The sequence below is a fragment of the Lissotriton helveticus genome, chromosome 9, assembly GCF_964261635.1.
Source record: "Lissotriton helveticus chromosome 9, aLisHel1.1, whole genome shotgun sequence".
NCBI lineage: Eukaryota > Metazoa > Chordata > Amphibia > Caudata > Salamandridae > Lissotriton > Lissotriton helveticus.
In genome coordinates, this window is record NC_136070.1 from 959,392,329 (window position 1) to 959,415,462 (window position 23,134).

The following is a 23,134-nucleotide window of genomic DNA, read 5'->3' on the forward strand; positions in this document are numbered from 1 at the left end:
CAACTGTCACCTCACGCAATTTATTTGAATTCAAAACTAAAACCACTCCGCCAAACTTACCCACCACACCCTGATAAAAAAACACACTCCTTCCCAACCATTAAAACATTTGCTGCCTGGCATTTTGTCCCCCACCGCCCTTAGCATTACACTCCCCTCCCTCATCAGAATCTTTAAACGTACCTGCTATCGTGCCACCCATCCCACCTTCCGTAGCACTGTGCTCCCCTCACCAATATTTCAAATGAACTGGTATCCTGCCACTCACCTCACGACCACTAGCGATGCCCTACCTACACCATCCAAATATTTTAAATTGCCTGGTGTTCTGCTACCCATCCCACCATTCTCTATGCTTTTCCATCGTCTCTAAAGCTGCAGCCGCACTGACAGTGACTATCTAAGGAATGCTTCAGCACATCTTGGAATATTGCAGTCAGCCGCATATTTCTGCAGACCCACAGCTATGGCTACTGGCAGAGGTACAGCTCTGCCCATGTCCTACCACCTCCCTTGGGTCTGGGGAGACCCAAGGGAGGTGGAAGAATATAGGTGAGACAGTAGGCAGGTACTAACCAGATTCAGAAACTGTTATTCAAACAGAAGGTTCTCTATGAGAGTCACACACAACAATAAGTTTCTGCTCTCAAGACACTAACCAAACAATACAGCAAGTTTACTCACCATTCTCATCACTTTCTCCAGCACCTTTCGATCCTCCTGCACTTCTCCTCTGTAAAAAACATGGACAAATCAATGGGAGAAGTTTAAAGGACATAGTCAAGAAAAAATAACAGTCTGTCGCCAAGTCCGATATTCCTCTTGACATTTAAAAACCGATTTCAAAACTGAAAGTACGTTTATAATAAGATGATTTCTAAAATGCACATGTATCTTAGCCTCGGCTGAATCTTTAGATTACCACATGCGGAGAACGTGAAAAACAGTGCAGCGGAGGGGCAAATTAAGAGAAGAGAACACAAGTGAGTGGTGTGCAGAGGGAACGGTATACAAGTGCGATTAAAACAGTCAGAGCAGATGGAATTCTGAAATCAGAGAACAACCAAGAAAAACGAATTCCGGAAAAAGGGTTGTAATGAGAACGGAGCATATTTGAGTGTGAGGTATCAAGAGATAAGGTAAGCCAGCACAAGTATGAAAGTAAAGGGGGTTACAGGAAGAAGCTTGCTACGGGAAGGAAGTAGGTCTATATGCCTGTCAAAGCATTAAGCCATATAGTGAAAAAATATGAACCGAGCACCATAAGGCACATAAGATTTTTCAGCAAGATAAAACAATTCTTAACATCCAAAATAACCCTCTTAAACATCTCTCCTGTTCAAGTGCTTTAAATTAGGGGACTACATGGAGCCAAACATTTTCACGTGGTTCCCTAAGATCTCCAGAAGCCTAAGCCACTTGGCTCAATCAAATCACAGCAAAGTCGGCAGGCACTTTTTAACAACCTTATTTTCTCAGTGCGCTCCAAGGTAAACCATTCATGGCCCACACAATGTCTAAAATTGAGCAGCCGCATTCTTCCAAAAGCCCTCCTTCCTCAACTAAATACGTCAATTAATGAAAACCACCATCTTTAAACTATGCACACAGACAGCAATCCTTAGACATTTTAGTTTACTCATCACTAACCGCTTGACTAGAGAACTGTTCTATAAGGAAAAGTTACTTCAAATCCTAAATCTTCATCATGGGTATTATCATCAAATACTCCGTATAAAGAGGAGGATGAAAAGAGAAGCGGGGTTTAGTTAGCTAACAGGCTCTTTAAAAAGATTCATTTTGATATTGTGACATTATGGTAGTTGTCTGCTAACAAACGCCACAATACCGTACATTTTCAGTTAGCTTTCGGTTTTTACAGTTGCTTTTGAGGAAGATTTTAATTACTATTCTTATAAACCACACCCTGGATATTTTAGATTTTTCTGACGTCTATGATAAAGACCTAAGACGACCAGTGACGCTTCCTTCGCCAACATCATTAATGATCTCACATAATAGCAAAGCTATCTCCTCTTCAACCAGGTTCGGAGGTGTAACCAAACAGGGAATAAAAACGCAAGAAAAGACAAAGAAATATATATATATATATATATTCACTGAAAAAAGCATAGGTTTTACACACGTTATAGTTCGGAAATAGCATTTACAAAACCTATGAAATTCACTGAAAAAACCATAGGTTTGACACCAGTTATAGTTAGCTGGAAATTTTACTCGCATAAAACCAATGAAATTCCCACGTTATAGTTAGTTGGACTCACTATAACTTGCGCGTGCAATGCACTGCTGATGACGTCACATATTACATCACTCATGACATGGTCAGTGACATCAGTCATGACATCACTGATGACACTATCCAGTGAATGTGTGTCTTTTTAAAAAATAAATATGTGTTATATATGTAAAAGTTGATGGAAGAATAAATGTTTAAATAAGTGATTACTTGGATGTTTTTAAAAAAAAAATGATTGGTTAACTGGTTTATTAAGTGTATCTTAGTGAATACATATATTAGAGAGTAATGTTTAAATATTTAAATATATGTATTAGTGTTTCACTTTGTGTATAAGTGGTTGCATGGGTTGGTGAGTAGCTACATGTGTATGTATATGGGTTATTAGATGTTTTTGTTAGTATCAGTATGAGCGTTTGTATGGTTTGGTGGGGGTATTACTTGACACAGATGCATGAATGACTGACTCTCTCTTTGTATGTGTTTTGAAGACAGCATATGTGCAGGACTGTATGGGTGGAAGAGTGTGTATATGTGTGTGTTAGTGAGTGAATGACTGTCTCACTAGTGTCTTTATCAGTAACTACATATGTTTTAATCTAATATATGTGAATATTGATGTATATAAGTGAGTATATGTGAGAGAAAGAGATTGTAAGAGTTCCTGTTTAGATAAGTATGTGTTTCTATAAGTGATTGTTTAAGAGAGTAAGTATGTGTAAGTTTCCATAGAAGTAAGGTGGTTGTGTGTGTATAGCTGTATATGAAAATAAATGGATGTTCAATAGTTTATTTGCATGTGTGAATATGTGTGAGAGTATCTTTTGGATGACTGTCGGTGTGTAGCAGGATGTATAGGTGTATCACTACATATCATGAGTGAGTATATGTACGAGTGACTATATAGAACTGTTGATCAATGAGTGGATGTGTATATAGATGGTGGAATTATTGAATTGGTTGTTGTAACTGGTATGGGTATCTCCATTTTTTTGAAAATTTTAGTTTCTATTTTTGAATATGTGTTTCAAGGGTTACATTACAGTGAAAAGAGGTCTGTCACTCTGTCACAAGGATGGTGTCATCAGTGATGTCATGACTGATGTCACTGACCATGTCATGAGTGATGTAATATGTGACGTCATCAGCAGTGCATTGCACGCGCAAGTTATAGTGAGTCCAACTAACTATAACGTGGGAATTTCATTGGTTTTATGCGAGTAAAATTTCCAGCTAACTATAACTGGTGTCAAACCTATGGTTTTTTCAGTGAATTTCATAGGTTTTTTAAATGCTACTTCCTAACTATAACGTGTTTAAAACCTATGGTTTTTTCAGTGAATATATATATATATATATATATATATATATATATACACAAACCACTTCCCTTAAAAAAGAGAAGCGCGGAGGCCAGAGGGGGGTCATGTGGAAGCCCTTTATTTCTCGGTGGTATCAGTTGGCAGCAGCAAATGCATTTCGGCTTAACACAAGCCTTCCTCAGTGCTTACGCCCCAACACAAAGTCACGCATATCTCCATCAAGGCTGTTTTGCGAGTGCTGCAGTCGACATTGTACTCCTCCCCTTAAGCGTTGGCTCACCTGTTGAAAGTCACGTGGGTATGTAGAGACTTCAACTCCCAGCATGCAACATGGTCTTGCAGCTGGGCCGGTGGTGTGGGTGCAGACAGTCTATCAATGTCCGCTCCAATGTCCTTTACAGCCTCGTATGGTGGGACTTGTAAATGAAACCTCCGTGTCCCAAAGTTCCTCCTCAAGTCCCCTCGGACTGCTGGACCAAATCACAGAGAGATTCTGGCTATGCGAGGACAGCAGTGTAAGCGCACAGCGTCCCGGGGTAAGTACCACCTTTTGCACTCCTTCTCCTGTTGCTTTGGTGGACAACAAACTATCTCGATCCCTCGAGCAGAAAACTGCACTGCAAGCAGCGCGGTGCCAGTCTCGTTCGTGTCTTCTTGTCAGCAGGGCCATCCGTAAGCGCTCCTGGCTTGGCGCGAAAATATACACAAACCACTTCCCTTAAAAAAGAGAAGCGCGGAGGCCAGAGGGGGGTCATGTGGAAGCCCTTTATTTCTCGGTGGTATCAGTTGGCAGCAGCAAATGCATTTCGGCTTAACACAAGCCTTCCTCAGTGCTTACGCCCCAACACAAAGTCACGCATATCTCCATCAAGGCTGTTTTGCGAGTGCTGCAGTCGACATTGTACTCCTCCCCTTAAGCGTTGGCTCACCTGTTGAAAGTCACGTGGGTATGTAGAGACTTCAACTCCCAGCATGCAACATGGTCTTGCAGCTGGGCCGGTGGTGTGGGTGCAGACAGTCTATCAATGTCCGCTCCAATGTCCTTTACAGCCTCGTATGGTGGGACTTGTAAATGAAACCTCCGTGTCCCAAAGTTCCTCCTCAAGTCCCCTCGGACTGCTGGACCAAATCACAGAGAGATTCTGGCAAAATGAAACCCCTCATTTTGTTCCTTTTCAAATTAAATGTATTAAGTGTTACCACTTTATTCCAATCAAGATGACTTCAGGTGTGCCATACTTTTGTCATAAGTAAGACTGTTAGCGTTCTAGTTGTTCTTTAGAACACTCTGGGACATTCTGACATTGGGCTATAGTTGGGCTACATCCGGCTGATATTTGGGCTACATTTGTTTTTTTTTGTCTCTGGTGGCCATCTTTGGGCTACATTGGGCTTCATTGGGCTACATTTGGGCTCTAACATATATATAGCCCAATGTAGCCCAATATATATTTTTTCAAAGTTAATTTTCTCAGCAACTACTGAACAGATTTACACCATTCAAAGAAAAGCGTAATCTGCGAGCCGGACTCTACCTTTCTACCAAATTTTTTATAAATCCATTCAGCCGTTCGAGCTGTAGCCGTGTCTAAACGTCCTATGGAAAATAACATGGGGAAAACACGTTTTGGGACCCCCCTTTTATCTCAGCCCCCACTTGACGAATCTCCCCCAAACTTTCAGGGAAGGAGCGGAGCGGAGCGGAGCAGGCCATCTTCTTTGAGAAATTCGCAAAGATTCGTCCACCGGCGCCAAAGTTATTCTCAATAGAATGTTGCGGATTTCCTATGGAAGCTAGGTCCTAACTATAACTACCTACTGGCGACCGCCAGTAGGTAATATATATATATATATATATACACAAGGCAATAAGCTCAACAAGTCATATAGCGAGGTCTGAACCACATGTCTGTCTAGTCGTGAGTCTGAATCCAGCCAGTAGCAGCATAGGACAAACCGCATGCACTGACTTCCAAGTCACTATTTGTCGCCGTAAATTTCATTAACGGGAATAATTCTACAGAGAGAAGCAGTGTTTAAGAATCTACTGCAATAACAGAAGCACACTACAAAATGGGATGAACACAGTCTCCCATGTGCAACAAATGCAATGTGGCTGCATGCACGTTCTAACACGTGGTCTGGGAGTGCCCCAATATAAGTGTATATCGAAGGGAGATAATTATGGATTTGGAGGCAATCTTGGAGACTAATATACCTGTTGGTTAGAAACAACAAGGACCTCCTCAGGGCTAAGGTGCTGTTTTGCACATTGGAGTTTATAATAGCTAAAAGGCATACTGAAAGACTGTGGGTGAAAAAGCAAATGTGGCCTGACCTAACATATGTGGGAAACAGGAACCAATATGTGTATGGAGGCTGAATGTCTGAATGTGTGGTGTATGAGAGGGAGGTTTCCAAAGGAAATTCGAGAAGGTGCGGTCCAGCTGGAGCATTTATTACGGACTGGCAAGGAAGAAACCCGCTTCATAAGCAGCAGCCTAACCTCACTCACATGGACTCTCAACTGAACAACCAAGGTAAGACGGGTGATTCGGTGGAGGGAAACCCCGTAATGACTGTGGGATCAGCGGCAGTTAAAAGATTTTCCAATTGTGCTCTGTGGGGGAAGACTAGGCTACTCAAAATGTGTGATACAAATGTAGACATGATATAACGTATAATGGACATGGTGCTATGTTAAAAAATACATATCTTCTGCAATGAACTTCAAGTATTCTTGGATCAGCCTGGAACCAGTCTACGATTATGCACGAACATACCCCTTGTGCTATGAATGAACAATTAGCCAAAAATATTGCTTGGATTTTCTAAACTTTTTGACAAGCCAAATAAGTATCAAGCCATTTATTCACATTCAGAAGGAGGAGCTGTATACTGTTTTTGCTGGGGTTGCTACAATTGCTAAAATAAACGGCAGCTACTGGCCATGGTATGGCTAGTGACGTTATGTGTGTAACTCGCCTCATAGGCTAGTACCACCCCTAAGGTGGCCTAATCTTAAGACAACAAGACTTTTCCGAGTTGGCCATCTTGGTAATGGCAACCTTAGGAATTCTGTGACAGGCTGTGCCCACTTCCCACAGAAAAGTGGCCTCTGTTCCATTACTTCCAAAGACTCCACAACTCAGCATAAACACATTCACACATCCTTTCAGGGGCACCGCATTCTGCTTTCAAAATGCAATAGATCATAAAGATTCACTATGTTGCTCTAATATTGTTTACCCACAACACAATGCATAACACACAGGGCACCCAAGTACATACATAAACAGATTTAACTATCTTGCCAAGGCTTGCTCTAGCTCACCAGTTTGCACCTCCCGCCTGTTATTGCTTTATATTACAATATTAGGTTATTTCCACCTGCATGCATACATAATCTGCATCACTTTCCTTACTACCAATGCTGCTTTTCATAACATACCTTCAGGTAGATTGATCTCTTAGCTGTTTGTGTTGCAAATCCAGGACTCAACCAAACAGGTTGCCTTCAAAAACAAAAGAAAGAATACATAAGAACCGTAAAGCAACAGGTTGTCTACTAAAACAAGAGAAAAAATACAAAAGAACCATAAAGGAAAAGTTATTATAAATAGACATTCATTTGGAACCAATATTGTCCTCCATCTACACATTAGCCTTTGATAGCACAGTACAAACAGCATGAGACATAAATCACTATGAACAGATCAAGTGGTATACTTTAGACATTCATGAAAATCACATGAAAACGATCCAGTGTGAATGAAGTCCGTCTGCATACAAACTCATTTAACTTTCAAAATTTATACTAACTCTTATTTGTACTTGCTCACTGCCATCTCTAGCTGATGTTCAATCACACTGGATTAGAGTGTACTGTTGCAGTTGTACAGTGCTGTATTACTCCTTGACGAGGTCTAAAAGCACTTTTAAATTGGTAGAGAAACTAGCTTTTGTGATTCGATCTTATGGATGAAGGAACAAGTTAGCTGAAATGCCACCTGTCATATTCTTCTGTGCTGTGTCACATGTTTTCGAAAGTGCTCCAAATTAAGAGCAGCAGCACATAGCTACACCGTACACATGGGGTAGTAGAGAAAGGGAATATGAGCAATAGGTTTGCTTGCTTCATAGGTTGTTGTAAGGCAAACGGTTTATTTTACTCAAGTAAGGACCTACTTAATCTTAACCCTCCCTTTAGGAACCAGCAATGCCCTAGGTTGGCCCTAGACAAGGAGAAGAAAAACACTATGAGCTCCCAATGCAGATGCTGTTGGATACCGCTCCCCACTATTCTTAATGAGTCAATTAACAAATATAAGACCACCCAGGCAACTCTAAAACCAGCGTTGCCTAGAAAAGGGGGCACACCGAGATGCATTATGTTCAACGCTAGATAACTTGTGAAGCACAGCGTGGAATGCGCACTTTTAATGGGGGAGCACGAAATCAAACTGGCTTTGTCACCATAACTTGGACCAACAATTGTTCGGGCCCTGATTTGGTGAAAGCTACACCGGCGGGCTTTCACTGCCACACCTTGGATCGGTCCAACAAGAAGGGGGGTGGTCTTGCTATTATTATTTATCACAAATCACTTTCCCCCAAGTTTGTACCAGCAACCAGCTTGGCCTGTGAGGCCCTAGCCTTTGATATCTACCTCAGGGGCCCAAAGGTAGATTTCTCGAGTCCCTGGACTCGCTGCTGGAGGAGGGTCTGTGCTTGGAATCCTTCTCAGTGATGGGGGATTTTAATTTCTATCTCGAAAATTCCGAAGATGCTGAAACATCTAGGCTGAATCAAATCCTGGGTATTGGGGGCCTGGAGCAAATGGTGAAGGTGCCAACACATGAAAAGGGCCATAGCCTGGATGGTATATACACCAACAATAACGATGTAACTGAGATCATGGTCTTCCCGATCCCTTGGTCTGACCATTTTGCGATCAAGTTTGGACTTAAACCATTGCCGGCCCAGCCCATAGGCCAGAAACAGAATCACGAGATAGGCATCAGATCTTGGGGTAAGCTGGATGTAGAAAGACTAGGTAACGTCCTGGTGAACTCCATGGTCCAGCTTCCGTTAGATGTGGATGAAGCTACATCTACCTATAACACCTGGCTCACCAATGCCTGTGACCAGCTAGTCCCTGTTAAAAAGTGGGTTCCCAAATGGGCTCTGCCCACTGCACCCTGGTACTCGGATGAGCTCAGGGCCAAAAAATTGGTCTGCAAATCTGCAGAGAGGGACTGGCGGAAATCATATTCCGAAGGGATGAAGGAAAAGTATAAAACCTATATTTTTAATTACAAGTTAGCTCTCTTTGAAGCCAAAAAGCAATACTTCTCCCTGCAAATAACCAGGGCAGAATCAAACTCTAAAGAAATGTTTAAAACAATTTGTAAACTAATTAAACCAATTACCCAAAAAAAACAGGGTGATGTGGAGTTCTGCAATAAAATGGCAGATTATTTTAAAACTAAAGTTGAAACTATTTTCACCTCCCTGGTCGGTCAGATCAATGGAAAACAGATTGATTCAAGTTTTACGGCCTCGGGCTGCCCAATTACCACCGAAGGCTCTCTGGATAATTCCCCCCCCCCCCCCCCCATCGAGAATACTGTATTGATCAAATTGTTGCACACCATAAAATCTGGTGCTCCCAGTGATCCTTGTACCACCAGAATTGTTAAGTTAACCCCAGATATTATTGGAGAAGTTCTAACCCCGCTAGAAAACTCAGTTTTTCGAACCAGAATTTTTCCTAGAAATAGTAAAAAGGCCTCCGTGCTCCCTTTGCTGAAGAAGCAACCGTTGGACCCCAAGGACTCAAATAATTATCGCCCGATTTTCAGACTCCCTCTGCCAGCTAAAGTACTAGAGAAAGAAATGAACAGCCAACTTAGTAATTTCATTCTGGCTAACAACTCCTTAGACCCCTCGCAGTTTGGGTTCAGAGCCTTTCACAGCACAGAGTTGGCGTTAATAAAATCTACGGAGGAAATCAGAGAGGCCGTGGATAGGGGAGGAAATGCCATCTTAATCCTTCTGGACCTATCCGCGGCCTTTGACACAGTCCACCATGGGGTCCTGCTGAACCGGCTCTCTGACATTGGAGTCAAGGGTTCAGCATGGAAATTGGTTCTCTCCTTTCTGGCTGAGAGGTCCCAGACAGTGGACCTAGATGGGAATGTCTCTGACCCCTTCTCGCTCCCTTGTGGGGTGCCACAGGGCTCTTCTTTAAGCCCCACGCTTTTTAATATCTATGTGGCCCCCTTGGCCAATATCATCCGGTCATTTGGGTTCCAGCTCACCTCCTATGCTGATGACACACAGATTGTGTTGTCGCTGATGGAGGGAGCGGAAAGAGAAGCAGGGGACAGGTTTCAGAAATGTATGAGCTCCATTTTCAGCTGGATGTCATCTAATTGCTTAAAGCTCAACTCAGCAAAAACGGAGGTGATAAAGTTTGGCAATAATCCCCGGATATGGACACCGGACTGGTGGCCGGTAGAGCTCGGTTCCTGCCAAATACCCTTAGGAAAGCCAAGAATCTGGGAGTCTTGGTGGATAACAAACTCACCATGGGGGACCAAGTGAACAAGGTGACTTCTGCCTGTTTCATGGTCTTTAGAATAATTTAAAAAATCAAGTGCTTCCTCTCAGCCAGCAACCTAAGGACGGTTGTTACAGGTCTGATTTCGTCCCGTCTGGAGTACTGCAACAGCCTCTATCTTAATGTACAGACACAACACATGTACAAGCTGCAACTAGTCCAGAATGTGGCAGTCAGATTGCTGTCGGAAACCGCAAGGTTTGCTTCGGTCAGAGGAGAGCTGAGGAAATGACATTGGCTCCCAATTCCACTCAGATCACGGTTTAAGGCCCTTTGTGTGGTTTTTAAAGCAGCGAATGGTATTGGCCCCGAGTTTCTCAAGCATAGACTCACTTGGTATGTCCCCAGCAGAACCCTGCGTTCCTCCGGGTCTAAATTAGTTCAAACTTCCATGTTTAAGAAAACCAACTGGGGAGGCTGAAGTTTCTTTCACTGTGCCTCTAAAGCATGGAAGGAACTTCCATTCCAACTAAGAAATTCTCCAGTTCTTATCTCCTTTCGGAAGGGTTTGAAAACGTGGCTTTTCTCTCAATATTAGCTCACGGTTCCCCAGGTAAGCAGTACTCAGCGCCAGGACACCTCAGGGTAGCAGTGCGCTTTAGAAGTACAAATAACATAACATAACATATACAAATGACAGACCAGTCTGAATTAGACCAATAGTCACACGAGTGTGGGTTTTGTAAAGAGCTAGATTTTCATTCTTTTTCTTATTTCAAGATTGCTTGTGTTGATCCTTTTTTCACTGTTGTGAGTGGATTTCACAGCTCAGATGCATGTGCAGAGAAAGAGTTCACACAACACATTTTTTTTAGCGTTGCTCTTCTCGATCTGAGACTTCTTTTCTGACTATACTGTCTGAGTTTAGATTGTAATAATAATGTTGAATACATTGGCATAATCAAGGCATGACAACATTAGGTCTTCCAAAGCCTACATTCTCTAAGAAAGCTAAAAAGGGAAAATATGCTGTACTGTTCTTATCATGTATACTTGGTCTCTAATTACTATGCTGATTTGGACTTTAAAGTGACAGGTTGGAATCTATTATCATGCAGAGGTTTTTCACCTCAGTCGATCTGGTTGGCTGTCTTACCTTGAGAAGCAAGGTGACTACTAGGTTATACTTTTGCCATGATCAACAGGTATTTCAGTTTCGTTGAAGTTAACATTAAGGTGTTTCCTTAGCATACACTGCTAGGAGGCATTTTCTGCAGAGTCTGAAAAGCTTAAGGTCCTATGGTGTTTGGTGCAGAAAATAAAAAGTTACTTACCTTTGGTAATGATCTTTTGGTGGATGCTCTATCTAACTGCAGATTATTCACCAAATAATTATCCCCAGATGCAAGACTGGATCTGGAAACTTTTCCATAGCTCTTTAGGGACCAGTAGGGGGGTACAATCTTCATCTCGGCACCGGAAACAATGCCGTGGCGATGTCACTAGAGCCACATGATGTCAGTCGGTTCACCATCTGTTTTTCTTTGCCCTTGGAGGTAGAGACAAGGAAATAACAACAATTGTGGTACGATAGAGCAGTTGGAACATTATTAAAGAGGCCTATTACCATCCTCCAGAATGGGGAGCCAGTGATGTTGGTGCGGAATCTGCAGGAAGATAAGAGTATCCGCAAGAAAGATTGTTACCAAAGTTAAGTAACTTTTTCTTTTGCTGGATACTTCTGCCTACAGATGCCTCACCTGTTGAACAGATTCCAAAGCAGTATCCTCCCCAGATGGTTGTCTTGAAGGATCCTCAAACAAGGAAATCATGGAGTTCTGAGCCTGCTAAAAGGTCACATCTTCTCTCCTTTCAATCCGGGCAGTAATGTTTGGTGAAGGTGTGAGGGGAAGCCCATGTTGCCACCCTACAAAAGTAAACCATCGGGACAAACCTGGCCAATGCGGAGGTTGAACGCTTCGTCCTGGTGCAATGTGCTTAGACTCTGTCAGCTGGTTCATTCTTTGCAACGGCTTATCACATTTTGATGCACAGAATTCTCCATCCAGATTAAGACTTCTGGACTCCTTGGTCTTTCCTACTACTCTTGTACTCTACAAAGCACAGAGCTGATTGTCACACCTGATCGGTTTAGTGCGGTGTAGGAATAGACCGGAAACTCTTTCTAGTGAGATAAGGCTTTATTTTTGACAGAGATTTTCTAGTGCGTGAGGTCAACCTCTCACGAGCAAAGTCTGCGGGATCCGTGTTTGCGGCTTCTGTCTTGGTCGTGCTGAGATGCAACCGTCTTCTGATACCCTCTGTACTCTAGCATGGTTTCCCCGGCGTCCGGTGTTGTAGGGCCAAAAAGGAAACCAACAGAGGGAAGACCGGCAGGTACAAGATCTGAATCTTATTTACCCGGGAGAGGGGATCCGGAGTGTAAGGGTCACTGCTGCAATGTGCTAGTTGCAGAACTGATTGTGCAACAGTCTCACAGTGAGGAGAGAGTGCAAGGAGAAGGGGTTTTTTGGTAAGGAAACGGGAAAACCGGGGAAGGGATGTATATATACAGGTATTTACAAAGGGGGAGCGTCTCCCTTCCTCCCAACCCAGCTTGACAGACTCTTTCGTACCTGTCTCAGCCACACTCCTCCCTCGGGAGTGTGGCACGGCGCTCCGCAGGGTCGTTGGCCTCCTGGCTTTTCTACTTCTTCTCCGCTTCCGTATCTCCGCTCTCCGCACTCGTCCCGGCCTCTGTTCTCACTCCGTCCTCTGCTCGCGTTCTGCTCTCCTCCGCTCCACTCGCCTTCTCCAACCTCCTGGGTGTCGACACACACTGGGTATCGGGCTTCCTGTGTTTTCACCAATCGCGATCCTCTGACGTCATGTGGGGCGGAGTCTCGTTCTCCTCGTAAGCCCAGTTAAAGGCACCCTCCTCATTTTCTTCCTTGACGTCCATTATTGGGCTCGATGACCAGTCATTCTGGAGGGAAAGCAAGATCAGCGACCCACCACTCCGGGGACGGGGAAAGGTCTTTCACCATCCGACCCTCCCCGTTACATGCGGCTAATGAAATAGTTGATCTCTCTTTTCGGGTTCATTTGGGGTCGTCTCTCTTCCTACTTGGTGAGGTGGAGGGTAAAAGGAGTGAAGGGTACTTGTCTATCCCAAATGTTAAGGAGTCACCATCTTGGGAAGGAAAGCTACTTTAGATCTGAGGACCAGTTGTCTGCAAAGACGCATGTGTACAGTGAGCAGTTGCTCAGTGCCTGCAACTCACTGACATGCCTCGCTATTGTGATGGCAACAAGAAAAATAATTTTGCATTTCAACAAATGCAGCTGAAAACTTTCAAGGGGCTCAAATGGAGCACCCATCAAAAAGGTCAAAATAAAGTTAAGATCCACTGGGGCAAGACTAAAGGAGTGGGTGTAAACATGTTTGTCAGCCCCTTCAAAAACACCATCACTACTGGTAATCTACAAAGGAACGGATGATCTGGAAGGCAGAGAAAAGTCAACAATGCTGTGACATACCTTTGACAGTGCCCACCGCACAACTGTGCTGGGCCATTTTTTAGCACTCAAGGAATCCACACTGTGTTCCGTACACCAAAGGACAAATCTATTCAACATTTCAGAACAGAATGTTTTTGTCAACCTGACACCTCCAAGGGCAGTTGAAAGTAGCTCAGGTGCCCCCTCTCAATCTCCATGCATTAAGGTGTAGGCTATGGAGGCAGAGGTGCAGAACTTGCTCTTCCAACCAACTGGGAAAGAAAGAAAGGCGCATCCTTGGAGGAAGATGGAGCAGAGGACACAGGGAACTGCACAGGTCTGTGCATCACATCCTCTACAGCAAGTCTGGGGTGATAAAAATGACTTAAGCCCTGCCCTGATGCATCTTACTCCGAACCTGAGGAATCAAGGGTATGGACAAAAATATGCTATGTTCCACCTCAATCAAAAGGCACCTCCCAAAGCTCAAGGTTGCAGATACTGGGGTTAACAGAAAGAACTAGTTACTTACCTGTACACAATGGTTCTCTAGTTTTATCTTTCATAGATTCACATGCTTGTATCTTCCCCGTCGTCATGGTGGGAGTCTCACGGTAACAGAATGATCATAGCAGTATCATAGAGTAAAACACTGCATAGAAAGTCCCATAGGGGACCATTATATTTGGTTGCCAAACCTCCTCATTATTTGGACCAAAACTCAGCCAATCAGCTGCCAGCCCTGACATCACACTCCCCAGCAGAGCCATCATACCTCAGATTTCCAGCCCTGAGTGAGAGCCAAGGATACATCCAGAGATAAGAGGTCTAGCTGAGTAACGGGGAGGTGGGAGGGTCGCATGTGAATCTATGAAAGATAATACTGGAGAACCATAGTGTACAGGTAAGTAACTAGTTTTTTTCTCCAGTATTGAATCTTTCATAGATTCACATGCTTGTATCAGAATAGCGAGCAGTACTTATAGAAAATGCGTTGCTCAGGATAGAACCTCACAGACTGTGGGCTCTGCTCCTATTTTTTGTATATAAATAAACAGAATCTTAGAATAGCTTTCAAACCTTACACAAATCATGTCTGTTGAACAAACAGAATATCAATAAAGCAAGAGCATCACTTTGAAAGAAAAGCAAATATATACACATAAATATATATATCAATATATATATATCAAGATATATATATATATATTACCTACTGGCGATAGTCAGTAGGTATATATAGAGTTAGGACCTAGCTACCATTGGAAATCCGCATTATTCTATTGGGAATAACTTTGGCGCCGGTTGAGGAATTTGCGTGTAATTTTCCAAAATTTGCCCAGCTCCGCTGCACTCCTTCCCTGAAAGTTTCGGGGAGATTCGTGAAGTGGGGGCTGAAAAAAAAGGGGGGTCCGAAAACGTGTTTTCCCTATGTTAATTTCCATAGGACGTTCTGACAAGGCTACAGCCCGAACCGCTGAACGGAATTACACCAAACTTGGCACAATTGTAGGGACTGGTACGCAGAAGTGCCTTTGCTATATTTGGTGAAAATTGCTCCAGTGGTTTTTATGAAAATTAACTTCAAAAACACATATATATCTAGGCGGAGCCTAACCACACATCTCATCGTGAGATCTGATTGGCTGTCAGCACTTCATCCAAGAAGTGTTGGCAGCCATCTTGGGACCAAAATACATGATAGCACCTCATTAAAAAGCATTGTAGTTAATAGAGGGTTTTAGGACTTTAGTTACATTATAAATCATTTGTTGATGGTACCATACTCATTTTAGGAATTGTGGTGTGCTCTAAGGTGATTTTACCATGTGAAAAAGCCTTCTGCTGGGATATCATGAATCATGTTTGAAAGAAAACTATTATCTCATGCTTTTCCCACAGTGGTTTGGAAGGGGGATCTATAAGCTAAACTGAAAGCATATTTTCTGTAAATTCACATTATCTTTCTCAGTCATGTGAGAATGAAGTCTGACATTCTCAGTAAAACATATACATCCAACAAGGACAGAGACTGTCAGTTGATTCCTTTGTGTTCTACTGCAGCCTCCTAGAGTGTTCTAAAGAACAACTAGAGCGCTAACAGTCCTACTTATTACAAAGGTATGGCACACCTGAAGCCATCTTGATTGGAATAAAGTGGTAACTCTTAAAACATTTAATTTAAAAAGGAACAAAATGAGGGGGTATATTTTGCCATATAAAGTATGATTAGTGCTGCAGAAAGAAAAATTAGGGCACATTTTGAGTGACTTCCCAAATCCTCTTCTATTTCATTAAAAAATTCTGACATGCAGTCTCCCAAGATGGCCGCCAGAGACAAAAGAGCCCAAATGTAGCCCAAATATCACCCAGATGTAGCCCAAGTATAGCCCAATGACAGAATGTCCCAGAGTGTTCTAAAGAACAACTAGAGCGCTAACAGTCTTACTTATGACAAAAGTATGGCACACCAGAAGCCATCTTGATTGAAATGAAGTGGTAAGTCTGAAAACGTTTAATTTAAAAAGGAACAAAATGAGGGAGTTCATTTTGCCATAGAACGTATGATTAGCAGCAGACTTCCCTGGTGAGCAGTAACTTTACTACAGTGATCTAATGAGCAACTAGAGTGCTAACATTCAGAATTTATGGCAAATGTGCGACACATCTGAATGCCTTCTTGATGGAACCAAAGTAAACAAGCATTGAAAATGCAATAGATCTCGCCCTCGTTTAAGTTAAAGCCATTCTGTTTGTAATGAGGTGGCTTTTTAGCTTTGCTTTTATTAGTGTTTTTAAAACTTTCATGTAAATAACATGCATATGTATGCATATATGTATGCATGCATTTATATTTGTATTTATATATATATGCAGATTATATATGTTTATATATGTATGTATATATATATATATACACACATACATAAATTCATATGCATATATATATGGATCAATTTCTGTTCCCAGTTGAAACCACAGAAGTAACGGACCACCACACGGCTTGCAGAGTGTCACAGCGAACTTTTATTATCCATTTTGCAGCAGTTCAGGTAGGCATGACGCGTTTCGGGCAGGAACTGCCCTTGATCACATGCATATATATATGTGTATATGTGTGCGTGTAGAGAGAGGTAGAGGTGTAGAGGTAGAGAGAGCAGTAGAGAGAGTAGCAGAGAGTGAGTAGTAGAGAGTAGTAGAGTGAATAGTAGCGTGAGTAGTAGAGAGTAGTAGAGAGTGAGTAGTAGAGAGTGAGTAGCAGAGAGAGAATAGTAGAGAGTGAGTAGTAGAGTGAGTAGAGAGTAGTAGAGAGTGAGTAGTAGAGAGTAGTAGAGAGTGAGTAGTAGAGAGTAGTAGAGAGTGAGTAGTAGAGAGAGAGTAGTAGAGAGAGAGTAGTAGAGAGTGAGTAGTAGAGAGTGACTAGTAGAGAGTAGTAGATAGTGAGTAGCAAAGAGTAGTAGAGAAAGAGTAGTAGAGAGTGAGTAGTAGAGAGTAGTAGATAGTGAGTAGTAGAGAGAGAGTAGTAGTGAGTAGTAGAGAGAGAGTAGTAGAGAGTAGTAGAGTAGTAGAGAATGGTAGTAGAGTGTGAGTATTAGAGAGTATGTATGTATTGTATGTATGTATTTTAATGCTTATTAAGCGCAGCTGTCACCCAGCGGGTATCCTGGCGCTGAGATCAGTTCCACCATCTGGTCTACCATGTCCCTTTTAAATAAAATCAAATTTTGACTGCTCCTCAGTGTTAAAGGTAGAGTGTTCCACATTGTGGCGGCCGTAAAACTGAAGGCGCGGCCGCCCATTCTCACTCTATTTATTCTTGGGATTTTCACTAAGAAAGCTGAGGCGGATCTCAGAGGTCTGGCAGCCTGATACCACGAAAAGAGGTTTTGCAGCGGTATTGGTCCTTGACCATGCAGAGCTCCAAAAATCAGGCATAAAGCCTTATAGGAGATCCTCTGCTGGACCGGTAACCAATGTAAGACTGCCAGAGCTCCGGCCGAAGAAGCCGATCGAGGCAAGGACAGGGCTAGTTTGGCCGCCATGTTTTGAACCCTTTGTAATTTATGGATCAAAACCTTTGGGGCTCCTAGAAGTAGTGCGTTACAGTAGTCTAACCTACTGAGGATGGTACTACGCACTACTTCTACTCTGGCTTCCCGCGGGAGAAGCGGCAGTATCTTCCGTAGAGCACGGAGCAGGCCCATACATGTCCCAACAGTCCTGTTCACCGAGACATCCAATTGCAGGTTCGACTCAAACATGACTCCCAGATTACGGGCCGAGTCTGCCGCCTCCACCGAGCCTGGAATGGAACTAGGCCAAAAGTCTTCCGGCAATGGGCGAGGGAGTCGGTCTGAAGAGCAGTGCAATATCTCAGTCTTTGCGCCATTGAATTGGAGTGAGTTGGCTTGCAACCACTCTGCAGTGGCCGACATACACTGATGGAAAGTGTCCCTCGACACTGCCTCTGAACCCTCAAAAGAAAAAATCAATTGGGTATCATCGGCATAGTTGATGACTTGAATACCGAAAGACCTTATAAGTTGTATCAGGGGTCGGAGGTACAGATTAAAAAGAATCGGACTTATCGCCGACCCCTGGGGGACACCCTGGTTCACCTGGCGTATGGCAGAGCGAAAAGGTGGTAGTGTTACTGCCTGTTGTCTGTTATCCAGATATGATGATAACCAGGCAAGTGCCGAGCCCGTTATTCCCGCATTACCGAGACGGCCCAAGAGAACCTCATGGTTCACCGTGTCGAACGCGGCCGACATGTCAAGCAGTACTAAAAATGCTGACTTGCCCCTGTCGACACGCGTTCGCAGATCATTCAACACGGTGATCAAAGCAGTCTCAGTACCGTGGCCCGGTCTGAAGCCATATTGAGCTACATCCAGACTGGAGTTGGATTCCAGGAAGTTGGCCAAGGCTCTCGTAACCCACTTCTCTAAGATCTTTATCGCAAATGGTAGCAGCGAAATAGGCCTATAGTTGGCTGGGCAGAGGGGGTCCAAAGTAGCCTTTTTGAGCAAAGGTGTTACAATTGCTAACTTCCAGCAGTCTGGTACGGATGCAGTAGCTAACGATTGGCAACAGATTGAGTGGAGTGGGGGAAACAGCTCGCCCTGGAAGGCCTTCCAGATCTTATGCGGCATGGGGTCAAGAGGAGAGCCAGATGATACACAGTTAGCCAGAGCACAAAACTCCTCCAACGAGGGTATTGGAAAGCTCGGCAACTGACAGGCACACTCCTTGTTCATACTTGACTCAGAAGCCGGGTGGCCGGGGGACACAGAGGGACAAGAACCAGATGGCATAGGCTGCATAGAAACCTCAAAGCCCTTCAGAATGTTCCTAATTTTGTCATCAAAAGCTGTGGCTAATGAGTCACAAAGCTCCTGTGACACCGGTGGAGATGGTATGGCACATGCAGGGTTGGATAAGCTCTTTACCAATTTGAACAGGGTCTGTGATTTATTCGATGCCTTTGCCAATGTCTCTTCCAAGAATTTGGCTTTGGCATTTCTTAACTGGAGCTTATATTCCAGTAAGATGCCTTTATAGACAGCCCTGTCCTGCTCTGAATACCCTTTCCTCCATGTGCGTTCCGCTTGTTTACAGCGTAGTTTCACCTGGCCAAGTTCCTCGGTGAACCAGCCATTGGTCCCTCTGGATCTGTCCTTCAGCTTCCGTAAAGGTGCTACCTCGTCCAAGGTTGTCAAGATTCGCTGGCAGAGGGCATCGTAGCTCTCACCTACGCTGTCCTCTAACTCAAATGTTCGGGATAGGAACATAGGTTGCTTAATCTCCTTTAACAGGCGAGTCCATGATCGATTGAATGTAGTACTCCCTGAACTAACTGGTTTTGATAGGGCGGGCTGAGCTACCGTGAAGAGGATCAATGAATGGTCGGTCCAGCATTGGGTTAAAATGTCCTTCACTATGATTAGTTCCTTGTCCGCAAACACCAAGTCCAGTGTATGCCCCTTCGTGTGGGTAGAGGAGAGGACAAGTTGCTCAAGTTGAATGTTCTCACACGCTTGGCAGAGTTCTCGGAAGGCAAGATCATGGGGCCCAGAGGGCCACAGATTAAAGTCGCCCAAGACAAGGAACTTGGAGTGGGAGTTTGAAAGATCATATATCAGATCGACCAGGGATTGAAGGGCCGCTGTAGGTGACGAGGGTGGTCTATAACACAACAGGCCGGCCATCAGCGTACCACCTTGGGTCCCGATGGAAAAGCCCATGAGCTCAAATCCCTGAATTTCCTTTATCACAAGCGGTAGGAGGGAGATTGAGTCTCTGAAAATACATCCGACTCCCCCTCCTCTCCCAAAGCCACGAGGAACATGCCTCACGAGGTATCCAGGTGGGCACGCCCAGCCGAGTTCTACCTCACAATCTGATGTGATCCAAGTCTCGGTGACAAACAGAATATCCAGGTGGGAGGATTCTATGACCAAGGCAATTTCCGCATAATGCTTAACTAGGGAGCGTACATTCAAAAGTCCACAGGAAAATACCTGAGGTTGTACTTCTCCCTTGTTCTCGAAAGGGAATGCCTGTAGGTCCGTCGGGAAGCTCGATGTGCCAGAGGTAGTCCTATGCACTGCACCGGACGCGTCCGAGACGCGAACGGGCGCAAACGGGCTTACCTCTGGCGCACCTCTGGCGCACCTCCGGCGCGTCTACGGCGCGACCGCTGCGCGTCTGTTTACACATACCTATTTATGGTATTGCGCCGCCCGGGCTTCCGGCTACTAGAGCCTCTAGCCCCACCCACTATGGCGCCTGAAGTGTCCCAAAACGTTAGCCCCACCTAAGATGGCGGACGGAAAACACCACCGGAACCCTGGAGCCCTGTCTAATACCCCGCTAAATGCGGGTGGAGGGGCCGATTATGGTGCAAGAAAGCCTTACTCTTTCCCCGCTGGCCAGGTAATTAATACACAGCAGTAGCGCGATGGTACATACAAAGAAAAGCGGCGCAGTTTAAAATCACGATTGGCTGAAGTAGCAAATGATAAATTTAAAATAGCAGCAGTAAATTAGTAATGCGCGCGATGATGGGAGATCTAAGGCACTTACCCGGGGAGCTGCTTAAGTAAGCTCTCCAGTGCCCGGGCTTCCGGCTACTAGAGCCTCTAGCCCCACCCACTATGGCGCCTGAAGTGTCCCAAAACGTTAGCCCCACCTAAGATGGGGGACGGAAAACACCACCGGAACCCTGGAGCCCTGTCTAATACCCCGCTAAATGCGGGTGGAGGGGCCGATTATGGTGCAAGAAAGCCTTACTCTTTCCCCGCTGGCCAGGTAATTAATACACAGCAGTAGTGCGATGGTACATACAAAGAAAAGCGGCGCAGTTTAAAATCACGATTGGCTGAAGTAGCAAATGATAAATTTAAAATAGCAGCAGTAAATTAGTAATGCGCGCGATGATGGGAGATCTAAGGCACTTACCCGGGGAGCTGCTTAAGTAAGCTCTCCAGTGCCCGGGCTTCCGGCTACTAGAGCCTCTAGCCCCACCCACTATGGCCCTGAAGTGTCCCAAAACGTTAGCCCCACCTAAGATGGCGGACGGAAAACACCACCGGAACCCTGGAGCCCTGTCTAATACCCCGCTAAATGCGGGTGGAGGGGCCGATTATGGTGCAAGAAAGCCTTACTCTTTCCCCGCTGGCCAGGTAATTAATACACAGCAGTAGCGCGATGGTACATACAAAGAAAAGCGGCGCAGTTTAAAATCACGATTGGCTGAAGTAGCAAATGACAAATTTAAAATAGCAGCAGTAAATTAGTAATGCGCGCGATGAGTGGAGTAGTAGAGAGTAAGTAGTAGAGTAGTGGAGAATATTCCAAAGTTTGGCACAGCACCACTTGCACAATAAGTCCAATCAAATCATATCACTTAGAGTCCTTATTGAAGCGCTGAATCTTGGTGTATATTCAAATGCTTTTATTTTCCTTAAGTTTATGTACCACAGCCAGCTGACGCGTTTCGTTCTGTACAACAGAACTTCTTCAGGGCGTTCTTATTTCCTTCAAGTTATGTTGGTATCCTGTTGTCATATAACTAGATATTTTTTCCAAATGTTAGACGAGACGGAAGTACATTCTTATTCAAAGTGACTACGTATCAATTTTACCCACACAATTCGGGCAGACTTGAGTAATTTATAGTATCCTCAAAGTCAGTCTTTCAAAAACTCCAAAGTATAGGACATGATAATCCAAATCCAAATGTTTCTCAAGAAAAGTCATTTTCAATCGTTCGGAATTTCGGCGTTTGGGCAGATATGACCCAGGGACCCCCAGTATGCAAGGGGAATTAGTCCCCCCTCTGCAAACGCGCCAGTGGCCTGCGTTGCAGAGAAGTGTAAAAAGAGGCATAGCCTCATTACACCTCTGTGCAATGCAGCCCCATGGCGTATACTGGAGGTTCCAGGTGGGATAGTTGGCCCCCAGGGACCCCCAGTAAGCAAGGGGAATTAGTTCCCCCTCTTCAAACATGCACGGGGGCTGCGTTGCAGAGAGGTGTAAAAAAGGGTGTGGCCTCATTACACCTCTCTGCAATGCAGCCCCCTGGCGCATACTGGAGGCTCCTGGTGGGCTAGTTGGCCCCTAGGGACCCCCAGTATGCAAGGGAAATTAGTTCCCCCTCTGCAAACGCACCAGGGGGCTGCGTTGCAGAGAGGTGTAACAAGGGGCATAGCCTCATTACACCTCCGCAATGCAGCCCCCTGGCGCATACTGGAGGTTCAAGGTGGGCAGGTTGGCCCCCAGTATGCAAGGGGAATTAGTTCCCCCTCTTCAAACATGCACGGGGGCTGCGTTGCAGAGAGGTGTAAAAAGGGGCGTGGCTTCATTACACCTCTCTGCAATGCAGTCCCCTGGCGCATACTGGAGATTCCTGGTGGGCTTTCAGGTCTTATATAGTTAGGAATTAGCATTAAAAAAAACTTTGAAATTCACTGAAAAAAACATAGGTTTCAGGCCTTATATAGTTAGGAATTAGCATTTAAAAAACCTTGCAAATTCACTGAAAAAACCATAGGTTTCAGGCCTTATATAGTTAGGAATTAGCATTTAAAAAACCTTTGACATTCACTGAAAAAACCATAGGTTTCAGGCCTTATATAGTTAGGAATTAGCATTTAAAAAACCTTTAAAATTCACTCAAAAAACTATAAGTTTTAGGGGTGTTATAGCTAGCTGGACATTTCACTCATACAAAACCATTGAAATTGCTCCTATATAGTTAGTTTTACTAACTATATTTCGCGCACCCGCAATCCACTGCTGATGATGGCACATATTACATCATTCATGACATGGTCAGTGGCATCACTGATGACATCTCAAATGACATCACATCATCCACGTGACAATCACATACACCTTTTCATTCACTAGTAAAATCTTTCATCACTCTTTGTAAAATACAGAGTATCATATTTGAATCCATTGTTACAGCAATACAAA

General features: G+C 44.1%; 1 protein-coding gene across 4 annotated transcripts in view; it reads right to left on the reverse strand.

Annotated features, from left to right (window-relative positions):
* LOC144782087 (RNA-binding protein 6-like) overlaps positions 1–23,134 on the reverse strand; it is a 1,028,143-nt gene that overhangs the window by 163,638 nt on the left and 841,371 nt on the right. For 3 of the 4 annotated variants that reach the window (XM_078661245.1, XM_078661243.1, XM_078661242.1), the window contains 2 exons: positions 7,034–7,097; positions 685–733 (listed from right to left, as the gene is read on the reverse strand). In XM_078661245.1, the coding sequence (XP_078517371.1) occupies positions 685–733; positions 7,034–7,097 (113 nt within the window). The remainder of the gene's footprint in view (positions 1–684; positions 734–7,033; positions 7,098–23,134) is intronic. The other variant, XM_078661244.1, reaches the window with a different exon arrangement.